Source organism: Chelon labrosus, assembly GCF_963514085.1.
Source record: "Chelon labrosus genome assembly, chromosome: 3".
NCBI lineage: Eukaryota > Metazoa > Chordata > Actinopteri > Mugiliformes > Mugilidae > Chelon > Chelon labrosus.
This window is the reverse complement of record NC_140339.1, coordinates 16,494,792-16,507,760: the sequence shown is the minus strand read 5'-3', so window position 1 is coordinate 16,507,760 and position 12,969 is coordinate 16,494,792. Positions and strand designations below refer to the sequence as shown.

At 42.7% G+C, this 12,969-nt stretch overlaps 1 protein-coding gene across 6 annotated transcripts in view; it reads left to right on the top strand.

Moving 5' to 3' along the window:
• The window catches only part of chd9 (chromodomain helicase DNA binding protein 9), a 63,626-nt gene that overhangs the window by 44,522 nt on the left and 6,135 nt on the right, over positions 1-12,969 (top strand). For all 6 annotated transcript variants that reach the window (XM_084541150.1, XM_084541149.1, XM_084541148.1 and 3 more), the window contains 17 exons: positions 223-399; positions 500-643; positions 1,981-2,236; positions 2,413-2,623; positions 5,054-5,249; positions 5,585-5,767; positions 6,778-6,963; positions 7,126-7,236; positions 7,357-7,556; positions 7,672-7,871; positions 8,005-8,164; positions 10,835-10,924; positions 11,619-11,722; positions 12,063-12,180; positions 12,286-12,343; positions 12,460-12,508; positions 12,651-12,897. In XM_084541150.1, coding sequence (XP_084397276.1) covers positions 223-399; positions 500-643; positions 1,981-2,236; positions 2,413-2,623; positions 5,054-5,249; positions 5,585-5,767; positions 6,778-6,963; positions 7,126-7,236; positions 7,357-7,556; positions 7,672-7,871; positions 8,005-8,164; positions 10,835-10,924; positions 11,619-11,722; positions 12,063-12,180; positions 12,286-12,343; positions 12,460-12,508; positions 12,651-12,897 — 2,690 coding nt within the window. The remainder of the gene's footprint in view (positions 1-222; positions 400-499; positions 644-1,980; positions 2,237-2,412; positions 2,624-5,053; positions 5,250-5,584; positions 5,768-6,777; positions 6,964-7,125; positions 7,237-7,356; positions 7,557-7,671; positions 7,872-8,004; positions 8,165-10,834; positions 10,925-11,618; positions 11,723-12,062; positions 12,181-12,285; positions 12,344-12,459; positions 12,509-12,650; positions 12,898-12,969) is intronic.

Here is a 12,969-nt window from a genome sequence, read left to right as displayed (position 1 = left end):
AATGACTTTCCACTGGAGACAAATATGACGTATACATGTGTGTGTATTACACACATTCATACTCATTATATTCTCTTGGATATTTTTATTTAAAAAAACTGATAATATTTACAACTAAGCAATTTAATGTTTTTCCATGCAGTAGCTCACGTTGTTGAACAAAGACCATTTCCTGTGCATCATATTACAGATGTCATCTCTGTCTCCCCTTTCTGTCTTAAGGGCCGTGTGATACGAGGTGCCTACAAATTCCAGGCTGTTATCACCACATTTGAGATGATCCTCGGAGGCTGCCCCGAACTCAACGCCATAGAATGGCGCTGTGTTATTATCGACGAGGCCCATCGCCTGAAGAACAAGAACTGCAAGCTGCTAGAAGGGTTCAAGCTCATGAACTTGGTATATAAACACTCAACTTGCAGAGAGAAATGAGTTATAACACATTTCTAATCATTTCTGTGCTTGACTTTTTTGAATTTGAACCCTTGTCCACTTTCAGGAGCACAAGGTCCTGCTGACAGGTACTCCCCTCCAGAACACTGTAGAAGAGCTCTTCAGCCTGCTCCACTTCCTGGAGCCGGCACGTTTCCCCTCCGAAAACACCTTCATGCAGGAGTTTGGAGACCTCAAGACTGAGGAGCAGGTGAGCTCGTAGATGTGTGCAGATTATTCATATTTTTACATTTTGAATATTTAGAAATTGTGATACATAAATAAATCAGAGTGAGCATACATTATTTTTGTCAAGGCTGACCATTGTCTGGGCTTTTGATGCCATATTTGGCTTAGTGTTTGCATTTGTTAAAAAATCTAAAGAAAAAAAAATCAACAGTCAATTCAACATTTTCACCGCATTGTTGTGTCAGATTTTTGTCCTGTTGTGCACATTGGGAAAAAAATGTTTTTTTCCTAACTGGGCCACAGTAATAACACAAACACATTCCACACATGGTGGATAATGATTACAGATCATGGGGTATTACACTACTCACTGTTGGACTATACATTTTACACAACTGCTCACAAAGTAAAGGCCCTCACGTCTACATACTGCTGTTTGCCATTTTAGTTTGAGTCAGAAGTAGCACTAGAGATATGCTCAGAGAAAGGCCAATTAAAACGAAATGTTTGACGTGAGTGGATGAAAGTTAAAACATTTGGAGCAGCCAGTGCTCCACACGTGGCACTAAATCAGATGTGGAAGTGTGTGATTCTCTTCATAGTCAAAGCTGCTGGTGCTGTTAAGAGACATATTTCCACCACACAACATGAGTGATGTTAGATCAGGCCCTGTACAGTTTCTGTAGTTAAAAAAAAAAACAATCAAGCACTGGGTGTGCAAAGCTGGTCCAATCCTTGGGGTTTAGTAGTAAGTACTAAGCTGCTCTGTAGCACAAACTGCACATGATTTGGGAAATGTGGATCTGCATCAGTTGTGAGGAAAGAATAAATCTGAAGACAAAATGAAATACATAAAGTAATGAAATTAAGCAAGCCTAGATGTCTACAGCCAGCTATAAGTAACATAATGAATATGACTCTGTCTTTGATATAAAATAGTGTACTTGGGTCCATTTGATCTGTAGCAATAATGCGATGTACTTGTTACTATGGACGCACTTTGCACCTAAAATGAAAAAAAGAAAATGATGCAAATGGTATCACACTGTGACATTTCATTACAGTCGCTATATATGAAAATGATTTACAGACATCTTCTGCTGGTTAACCTTATGCTGTTAGAACAGTCATTATGTACATAATGAGAAGTTCTTTGCATATGTGTCAGCCACTACAGTTAACCTCCCCTATGATGATAATGTCAGTCTCTGAAATGGAACACAAACTAAACAGCTTCATCTTGATTATGGAAAGCTGATGGAAGCATACCCCAAAAATCTAATGACATGTCCGGTGCTGTTTTTAAGAACCCGCTTATGTCTTAACTCCAACTGTTTTGTCATCTCTGTGGCCCAACAGGTACAGAAGCTTCAGGCTATCCTGAAGCCAATGATGCTGCGCCGTTTGAAGGAGGATGTGGAGAAGAAGTTGGCTCCTAAGGAGGAAACCATCATTGAGGTTGAGCTCACCAACATTCAGAAGAAATACTATCGCGCCATCCTAGAGAAGAATTTCTCCTTCCTGGCTAAAGGAGCTGGCCAGCAAAATATGCCCAACCTTGTCAACACCATGATGGAACTCAGAAAGTGCTGCAACCACCCCTACCTCATCAAAGGTAGGATGATACTGAACAAGTGACAGCATGTGAAAGTTTAAAAAGATTTTAAATGTATAGTTAAGGCACTGGAGGTGTTACGGGCTGAAAGAAAGACAGAAAAAAAGAGACTTTGTAGATATTTGAATATTATTCTTAAGTACCGTTCTGCTGACACTCTGGCTCTTGCTTTTTAGGGGCAGAAGAGAAGATCCTAGAGGACTTCAGGGAAGTGCATAGCCCCACTGCCATCGACTTTCACCTGCAGGCTATGGTGCAGTCTGCAGGAAAGCTGGTCCTTATTGACAAACTGCTGCCTAAGATGAAGGCAGGAGGGCACAAGGTGCTCATCTTCTCCCAAATGGTGCGCTGCCTGGACATCTTGGAAGACTACCTCATTCAGAGAAGGTACGAAGTATAAGCAACACAATGCTGCTGCTCAAAAATGTAAAGTCATTCTTGCTTACTGACCATTCATCTGTGATAAAGAGGAAGTACCTAATCTTTTGAACTCAAGCAATAGGAGTTCAGTGTAGTGCATTGACGACCATTGTTAAAGAAAAACACCTGACTCATATTGCTGCAGATCTGGCTGAAGAACAGGGCACCCCAGTTTCTATAACATTGTGTTTTAGCTTGCAGTAATGAGAGCAGCTGATATATGAGCACTAGAAAATAGAGGTACAGAACCTGGTGTTTCACCACAACAAGTGAGTCAGACGCAACGCATAGACAATTATATCCTTTCATTTTCTTCATCCATTTATCCTGTTCAGTGTCACAGAGTGAAGTAGCTCAGTAACTCATATACAGTATACAGTATACAGTACATACAGTATACAAGCAAACATGTTAATACGCACCTTCAGACTTCTGAGTAATTTAGTGTCTGGTTCTCCGTAGCCTTTTGATGGTTGGACTTTCAACACATGGTTTCAGTTTTCAAAGTCAGCGGGTCAACTACACTGCCTGGCCAAAAAAAAAAAAGTCGCCACCAAAAAAAGGTCACACACTCTAATATTTTGTTGCACCGCCTTTAGCTTTGATTACAGCAAGCATTCGCTGTGGCATTGTTTCGATAAGCTTCTACAATGTCACAAGATTTATTTCCATCCAGTGTCGCATTCATTTTTCATCAAGATCTTGTATTGATGATGGGAGAGTCTGACCACTGCACAGAGCCTTCTCCAGCACATCCCAAAGATTCTCAATAGGGTTAAGGTCTGGACTCTGTGGTGGCCAATCCAATGATGTCTCATGCTCCCTGAACCACTAATTCACAATTTGAGCCCCATGAATCCTGGCATTGTCATCTTGGAATATGCCCGTGCCATCAGGGAAGAAAAAATCCACTGATGGAATAACCTGGTCATTCAGTATATTCAGGTAGTCGGCTGACCTCATTCTTTGGACACATAATGTTGCTGAACCTAGACCTGAGCAACTGCAGCAACCCCAGATCATAGCACTGCCCCCACAGGCTTGTACAGTAGACACTAGGCATGATGGGTGCATCACTTCATCTGCCTCTCTTCTTACCCTGATGCGCAGGGTCCCCACTATCCTTCCAGTTTTTAATAATGCATTGGACAGTTCTTAACCAAATTTTAGTAGTTTTTATACTCTCCTCTGATGTTTTCTCTGCTTGATGCATGGCAATGATTTGACCCTTTTCAAACAGACTAACATCTTTTCCACGACAGGATGTGTCTGTCAACATGGTTGATTAAGAAATGAGAAGCTACTCGTTGCGTCAGTTGGGGTTAAATATCTTGTTGTCAGCTGAAAGATAATCACTCATGCAGTAATTATCCAATAGGAGGCTCGTACTTATTTGCTTAGTTAAATCCAGGTGGCGACTTTTTTTTGGCCAGGCAGTGTATTTCACCTGTCAGAAATAAGCTATGGGATTTCTTTCTTTTTCTGTCCCATTTCCCCTACCACAGAGCAGAGGAGCAGCTGATAACGATGACTGACAATGGTTTGGACTTACATCATAGTCTTCGAGCTACTGTGTACAAACCAAGTCCCAGCTGAAATACAGCTTTGCTCTGAGAATCAAAGAATTATGAGCTCTCATGTTGCTTTCCTCTGTTTGTGTCTGGTTCTCTCTGTGTCAGTGGTGTGCTGGATAATGCCCAAAAGTCCCATAAAAAGCTGAGATGAAGTGAGGGGTCGGGATCATCTGGCAGTATGATAACAGAGAGAGTTTTACAACTACGGATTACATTTAGACTTGAATAACGGTTATTTACCAATTATAGATAAGCCTGATTCTCATTTTTGTCTTACAAAACTCTCCCAAGTTGAAGTCCTCTCTCTTTTCCACTTCATGACTCTGCCTCTTCCGCTGCCTTTCTTTTCTCTGGCTTACCACCAGAAGCTGGAGCAAACCCAAAACTATTGTAAACATGTGAGGTGCTGTGCAGCACAGACCTCAGACAGAGTTCAACAGCAGGTTACAGGAGCCCCCAGGGCTCCACCGCGTTAGACAAGCAGGAGATTCTGTGAGGTTTCGGTTGGGTGGAAATGGATTACCTTAGGGAGGGCAGCGGGTCGCAGTGTGGGTGGGGATGAGAATGGACACGAGGATGAAAGAGCATAACTACCCCTTGAAGAAACGGTTTTCTATTTGAGGACACTGTTTCTCAGGTGTAGAGAAGCCCGTAGGCATTATGGCCAGGTTTGACTTTGGATAGGTTAAGATGGTTATTCAAAACATACATGAAGATGTTTGATGTTGAAATAAACCTATACTTAGAGCTCAGTGATGATCAAGCTTTAGATATCATGCGTTATTGTGAATGTACGTTCATTATGATTCATTTGTTTATGCAGGTACTTGTATGAGCGGATAGATGGACGCGTTCGTGGAAACCTGCGACAGGCTGCCATCGACCGCTTCAGTAAGCCTGACTCAGACCGCTTTGTTTTCCTCCTGTGTACAAGAGCTGGTGGTCTGGGTATCAACCTCACTGCTGCTGACACCTGCATCATCTTTGACTCTGACTGGAATCCACAGAACGACCTGCAGGTAGGACTCCAAAACTCAGTGCAGGGCATGGATTAGTACTGTTAATGTTTGGACATTAGAGAAATTTGGCATACTGAGAGTTTTCTCATGTCTGACATCTGCTCATTTAAACCCCTGCCAAAAGACTTGTCACCTTGGAAAGTTCTTCACACCGTGTCCAGTCGAGCATAAATGTGCCAAGTGATTAATTTCAGCAGTTTGTCTGAAGAGTCCTTCTTAAATCAGTCATTAAAGAGCAGCTGTCATTCAAGCCAATGTGTCAGTATCGGAACAAATGTTCCAATTTACAGTATATGTCCAGTGCACTTTCCTTAGTTTTCCTCTGTACTTCACAGGCCCAGGCTCGCTGTCATCGGATTGGTCAGAACAAGGCAGTGAAGGTGTACCGTCTCATCACCAGGAACTCATACGAGCGAGAAATGTTCGATCGCGCCAGTCTCAAGCTGGGCCTGGACAAAGCAGTGTTGCAGAGCATGAGTGGCCGCGATAACAGCCTGGGAGGAGGCGCTGGGGGAGGGGTGAGTTTGAGCACCGTCCAAATGGTCTGGAAAAGAAATGTGGAAATTAAATTGTTTAATCATGTAAATTATGTTCTGTTAATTTTCAAAGAGAGGTGTTTGTTTTCCAACAGTGCTTGCGATGAGGACCATGTTTTCACTTGAAACTGGCTGGACATATTTTTTATTTTTTTTTTAATTTCAACTGTCCCAGTTCAGGATAGATTTCTGCTTAATGTACCTCTGCCATACCTACTACATTTACAGAACAATACATTCTTGCCCCTTGAAAGTTGAAAACTGGACTACAGCTGAATTACCGTGAAAGTCAGACAAGAAAATTGACTTGTCTTTTTGCACTCTCTAACTCAGCTTTCCAGTTGTCCTCTCATAACAATAAGCCGTGGTTACTTAAAGACAGGTTCAATGCTGCATATCTTTCGAGTGTCTTACCCATAAAATAAAAGCCACTGGTCAAATCCTGGGTAGTGAATTACATTATGGCAACGCTGTGACAGATGGCGGACCACAATAAGATGGCAAGCCAAGAAAAACAACCATACAACGTGAAGGTCACTTTAAAAATTCCCCTCTTGAAGTGTAACCGATCCTATTAGAGTATAATCTGTTTCTGAGGGAGTGTGTCAACAATGTGTGAAGTGTGTAGGAGGATGTTGAGCTGCAGTTGGTGTCCTCTGAGAATTATCTGAACTATATGGAGGCAGAGGTATTAGCAGTTTTTCACATCTGGTATGACTGAACATATTTGCATACTTAACAGCTGCTGGGGTTAGATACAGGACGTCTGATGTTACGATTTAATAATCCAGCATGTGTGTTTGGCAGGGGGTGCATTTAGCAGGCAGTATCTGTTAACACTCTTCTCTAGGTCCTTGCTCGTGTCATGCATTATGAAGTGTTACTGTTCCACGTTGCATTTTAAGTCCATTTGGCCCAAATCATTTATTTTTAATTATCAGATCGTGTCTTGACTTTCTTCACTGCTTGATCGTTTCTCTCTCTCCTCTCAGGCTGTGCAGCAGCAGCTGTCAAAGAAGGAGATTGAGGATCTGTTGCGACGGGGCGCCTATGGGGCCATCATGGACGAAGAGGATGAAGGGGCCAAATTCTGTGAGGAGGACATTGACCAGATCCTCCAGCGCAGGACAAAGACCATCACCATTGAGTCTGAGGGACGAGGATCCACTTTTGCTAAGGTGAATAAAAGGGATAAATATCCAAAAAAAGAAGCTGAAACCCCTTCTCATCCAAGTGGCTTTGTCAGTTCTAAAGGACTGGTGAGGAGTTGGGGATAAACACATCTGTTAATTGTTGATATAGATTTGCAGTCTTGACATGGTTCTGATATCTGCTTTCAGGCCAGTTTTGTAGCATCTGGAAACCGCACAGATATCTCTCTGGATGACCCTAACTTCTGGGACAAGTGGGCCAAAAAGGCTGACATTGATATGGATATGGTCAATGGCAGAGTAAGTACCTCACTGCCATGAATGCAGTGCCAAGGATAATTGTCACTTCCAGTAGATTAATTTGACCATGGTATACATTTTCTGATTATTTTGTTTTGTCCTCCTGCCACCCCTCTACAGAACAGCTTGGTGATCGACACTCCTCGCGTCAGAAAGCAGACAAGGCCGTTCAGCGCCACCAAGGACGAGTTAGCAGAGCTTTCAGAGGGTGAAAGTGACAGTGACGAAACCAAACCTAAGCTACGGAGAAACCATGATCGCCTCAACAGCTACGGTCGCACAGAGTGCTTCAGAGTAGAGAAGAACTTGCTTGTATATGGGTATGATGGATTTATTAACTTAACCGTCAGTAACGTACAGTGTCACATTAAACTGGTGTATACGGGGTCCTTCAAGGGGTCAGAATAAATTTGGCCCTTCACTTTTGTTTCACAGATGGGGTCGTTGGAAAGATATTCTCAATCACGGCCGTTTTAAGAAGCAGTTGACTGAACGGGATGTAGAGTCCATCTGCAGGGCCCTCCTCTCCTACTGCCTGGTCCATTACCGTGGAGATGACAAAATCAAGAGCTTCATGTGGGACCTCATCGCCCCGACAGAGGACGGACGCACAAAAGAGCTTCAGAATCACCTGGGTGAGTCTCAGCGATTCAAAGGCTGCATTAAATTATGTCATTACCACAGGTAGTGACATGGTGAGAAAGTGTTGGAGGGCATTGTCACATTTCCTTTACAACACCGCTGACTTTGTTCTTCTTTGATCATTAGGCCTGTCTGCCCCAGTTCCTCGGGGCAGAAAGGGTAAGAAGATGAAGACGCAGTCTAGCTCATTTGACATCCATAAGGCCGAGTGGCTTAGGAAACACAACCCTGAACACATGCTTCAAGACGACGGCTACAAGAAGCACCTGAAACACCACTGCAACAAGTAGGTGTTTGTTAGTATTGATTCACAGTCATTCACTTCACTTTACATCACATTAGACAGTTAGATTATGTTTCCATTAACCATAATACAGATAATACATTCCATAAAATAGCATTTTTAAATTAAAGAGAGTTTTACTGTATTGTATTTATCAGTATTTAACTTGATCATGGTGCAAATGGTGACTAATTGTCTGTGGCTGTGCTATTTTATCTCTTGAGGGTGAGAATGTGTGTGTTCTTGTGTCTGTGTTTAAAGCATTATAGCAACTGGCAGGTGGTCATTATTCTCTGCTAACACAGATCGTCTCCGTTTATTTTTAATATAATGAAGCTAAACTAAGTGTATGAAAATACAATTTATACGTGGCCCAAATTTTGAAAGTGCCACCGCCAAGCCACTGTAATTAGGAAGCACTAAAATGTCTATTGAAGCTGACAGTCTACTCATGGATTAAGGAACGTGCATCACGTCAGGACGAGCCGACTGATAAGAATCTCAATAAGACTGCAGCCAGCCCGGCTAATGGCCGTCATAGATCTCTTATTTACAGAGGGGGGGAAAGATGGCTGCTATCACAACATGGGCTGTTTAGATGTAAAGCCAAATAGATGATCTGCTTATTTTTAATGATGAGGTGGGGGCTTGTGTCCATTCGGCTTCAGGATGCGTAACACTGCAGCTTCCACAGAACATTCTCCATTGTTTCTCTGTCCAGTAGTGCTGAATCCAGGGATTGTCTGATATGTGACATGCCGGGCAATTGGGGACATGCAGTCAGCGGGGTTTGCTGACTTCTGCATTTTCACACTGAGGACCTGGAATGTGACTGGTCGGGTGGGGGGAGTAGGGTTTCTTTAACAGGGCTGCAAATGTAGGACACACCTTCTGCGCAGCAGTGGAAACTATAGGATGCAAAATGACGCTGGCAGTTTCCAGAAAGTCAGATTGTAATAGATCATCATGTTGGGATCATGTCTTGATCCTTGAGCAGTTTGTCTTTGCTTTTGAATAAATATCAGCAAATCCTTTACTGTATACTGTAGGACATTAAGTGAAGCTTCTAATCTACTTTGGCGTTTAGGATGCAGTTTTGAGAACACATAAATTCCTCACAGTGTTTGTGTGTTTTCTGGGAGGCATGCTGGTTTTTGATTGTTTTTTTATCTATGAACAGACCATGAGGGATTTTTTGCATGCCACTCATGTCAGACATTCTTGGCTTATTTACTTCTTTGACTTTGCTGAGCTCCTCTGCAGCCTGTCTGAGTGAACCTCATCTGATACACACACACATATACACACTCTAACTAACAAAGGTTTGGAAAGAGGGTGATGAAGGGCTGTGCTGACAGCCAGAGGAAGCAGCAGCTGCTCCTGGGTGGGTCCAGGCACACAGGAGGATTGAGGGTGGAGGAGGGAGAGGGAGGAAGTTCAACCCAGATTTACCAGAGCCGCAAGTCCAGGCTGGTCACCACAGACATCCATCACTCTGACAGACGGACAGACCTTGGAGCCTCGCAGTTGTTTCTAGTCCTGTCTATGACTCAAGAAAGATTCTGGGCTCATTTATAATAATATTTAGCTGAGATACGGCAGAAGAAAGATGGAAGCTTTGGCATGCTATAGTTCAGAGTGTCCACAGCTCTTTCAGTGCTCTTGAAAGAAGAGCTACATTATAGAGAAACCTTGGCAAGAGTATAATAATGAATACATAATGAAGAATAAATATAGCAGTAGATGGTGTTAACGTTTGCCTTGAGAGACAATTCTGCAGCTTCCTATTTCGTATTCTGATGTATAACTTTGAGACTGGTCTGACAATATCTGATGGGCAATTTTATTATTTTGGTGGTTTGCATGAGTATATTTTGACAGGACCAGGTTTAAGAAGTGTTATTCAGAAAAAAAGAGCATTGTGTCACTGTGGATGTTTCCAAAATCTGTCAGTTTATTTGGCATTGTCAGAGCTTATTATTCTAATTGTACATTTCGTACAAAATGATGCCACAAATCGCCTTCACCATTAAGAACATTCTCAAGACTTTACAGCCTGGCACACCGCAGTTCCCACCACTTCACTGCGTCTCCGCTCAAAGACGGCTGCCTGTGATGTGCGATCATGCATCACAGAGCTAATGTCTCCCCTGTGAGTCAGCCTCTCTCTACCTTGTCAGCCTCGACTTCCCAGCCTTCATCTACTGCCAGACTACAACCACATGACAACTGAAGAGAGACTCTTTTGTCTGTTCATTCACTTCTTCGAACATAGCTGTGGAACAGACATCCTGTGAAGGACTTAAATTATACAATAATTCAGAGTTAATTGATCAGGCTTAGTGCGTATGTGGGTTCGTCATAGAGGGTGATATAGTGTGTCATTCTCTGTGGAAGGCCTGCAGGGCTCATGATTTATAGCTGTAAAAATCAGAGAATGCAGGCATGAATTCAGTAGTGTGTGGGATGTGACGTGTATGGCAGTGAAATAATAGGACCAGAATTATACAGCACAATCTTTGGATTACAGCTCAGTTGTCACACATTTCACTCATTTGCATTGTGTTTGACTGTGTGTGTGTGTGTGTGTGTTCGTGTGCGCGTTGGTTCTGCTCGCTCAGCGTTTGTTCATGGTCAGGGCTTTGTTGTGACCGGTGGGTTTTCTCTGCGCAGGGTGCTGCTCAGGGTCAGAATGCTTTACTACCTGAAACAAGAGGTGATAGGAAGCCAGGCCCAGAACGTACTAGACGGCGTGGACTCCAGGTGAGCTCAACTTTGACCTACTCAGACGTTACCTTTAGGATGACAGCACTGAGAGTTCAAACCATTTCTCCCAGCAGCTTGCATTTTCTACAACTTTTATTCACATGGTTAGTTAATTCAACAAATGTAGTACATTTTCTACAACACTATTTTACTAGCTAAGAGGAAAAACCACTTAAACCTCTTCAAAGCAGATCTTGATCTGCAAGTCAGATGGATCAGACACTTTTAGCATAAACATGGGCAGAGATGTTTAATAAAAGCTCTGGTACAAGGTTAACTTGCTGCCTCACAGGTTTTTCTCCTTCTGTAGCAAGTGTGGTCATTAGCATATGCTATCAACCTGTTGAAGGAAGAAACAGATGATCAGCCCAATTCATAGGAAGGTTGTAGAGCTCCACCTGCTGGTGAAAGATGGGATTTGTATTTGTTTGAAAATGGATGATAGAACTGATAAAATCGGTTAATAAGCAAATCTCCAACTCAGGCTAAATAAGGCTTATAGCGTTAAACAGTTCAATTTGTGTTGTTTCACAATAAATACCTCCAGGGTAGTAAGCTATTTAGCAACATATTGCAAAACAATTCTATAGGTCTTTTTCATTGTTACAGGAGTATTAGAAATGTCAGCAAGCATATTCAAATATATAAACATTCCTGCCCATGTCTGTCTAAACCACCTCGTCCTCTATAGTGAGGTAAAGATCTGGGTGCCAGAGCCTGACCATTCAGAGCTGCCAGCCCTGTGGTGGGATGCGATTTCTGACAAGTGTCTGCTGCTGGGTGTCTATAAGCATGGTAAGAAATCTTGTCTCTCATTGTGACTTTTTTTTTTTTTTTTTTTTTACAGTATCTGTGGTCACTTTGAAGACAGAAAAGACAGTGAAAGCCCGCCTAACGTTAAACATTAACAGGCTGCTATGTAACAGTCAAACTTGCTGACTGATCATTTTGAAATATAAAGTATTAAAGTATATTTTAACTGATAATTCCTTCTCTCTCAGTATATGCTCCACAGACACCAGGTGTTAGTGGGAAGTCAAACAGCCGGTGTACATTTCCTGGTGCCTATCTATGAGTTTCCATGCACGCTCCTTTGCTGAACTTAGTGTTTGCTTATCTTCCTGTGCACTCTCAGGTTATGAGAAGTACAACACTATTCGCGCAGACCCTACACTGTGCTTCCTAGACCGTGTGGGACGACCAGATGAGAAGGCCATCGCTGCTGAACAGAGAGGCAATGATTTCATGGATGGGTGAGTACCCCACACCAGTCTGCGACTTTAGAAACACCATTTTTTACTTTTGTCTGTGTAATTTTTATGGTTAAGACATTTAAACAAATCTATATCTGTGTGTAGGGATGTGGATGATCCAGAATACAAGCCTGCTCCAGCATTGCTAAAAGACGATATGGAGGTAAAGCCAGGCCTATTTATTTATACCATGACTATTTGAGAGAATTTCTTTACGGTCCAGTTTAAATGATGCAGCAGCCTTGTCTTTCCATAAACACACACTGTCCTCCCATGCAGGATGATGCCTCTTCTCCTGGAGACTTGGTTGTCACTGACAACGCTGGGGGTGAGTATTTGTTTGTAATCCACATGATTATGCATCATTATAAACACAGGCTTCTCACAGGCAGGAAGAATCTGAAAGCTCATAAATAATGACTCAGATTTGAATCTTCTCTTAATGTTTACAATATGTCACTCCGATCCAGATGCGATTCCACTGACAGAAGGTCAAACTACCTACTGGCCCTCACCCTCAGTGTTGACAGCCAGGCTGAGGCGTCTGATCACAGCGTCCCAGCGCTACACCAAGAGCCGGCAGATCTTGCACATCCACCAGACCCAGTCTCAGTCCCAGCCGACCATGACACTGTCTGCTCCGCTCTGCCCCCTGCCCCCTACGCTCAATGACACCCTCAACCCCAAGATGGCTGCTAAGATTGAACGCCAACAAAGGTCTGAACCCAGATCAGATCAATAATGGTCCAGAATGAAATTAATCAAAACATTTGAGATCCGTCTGTCATT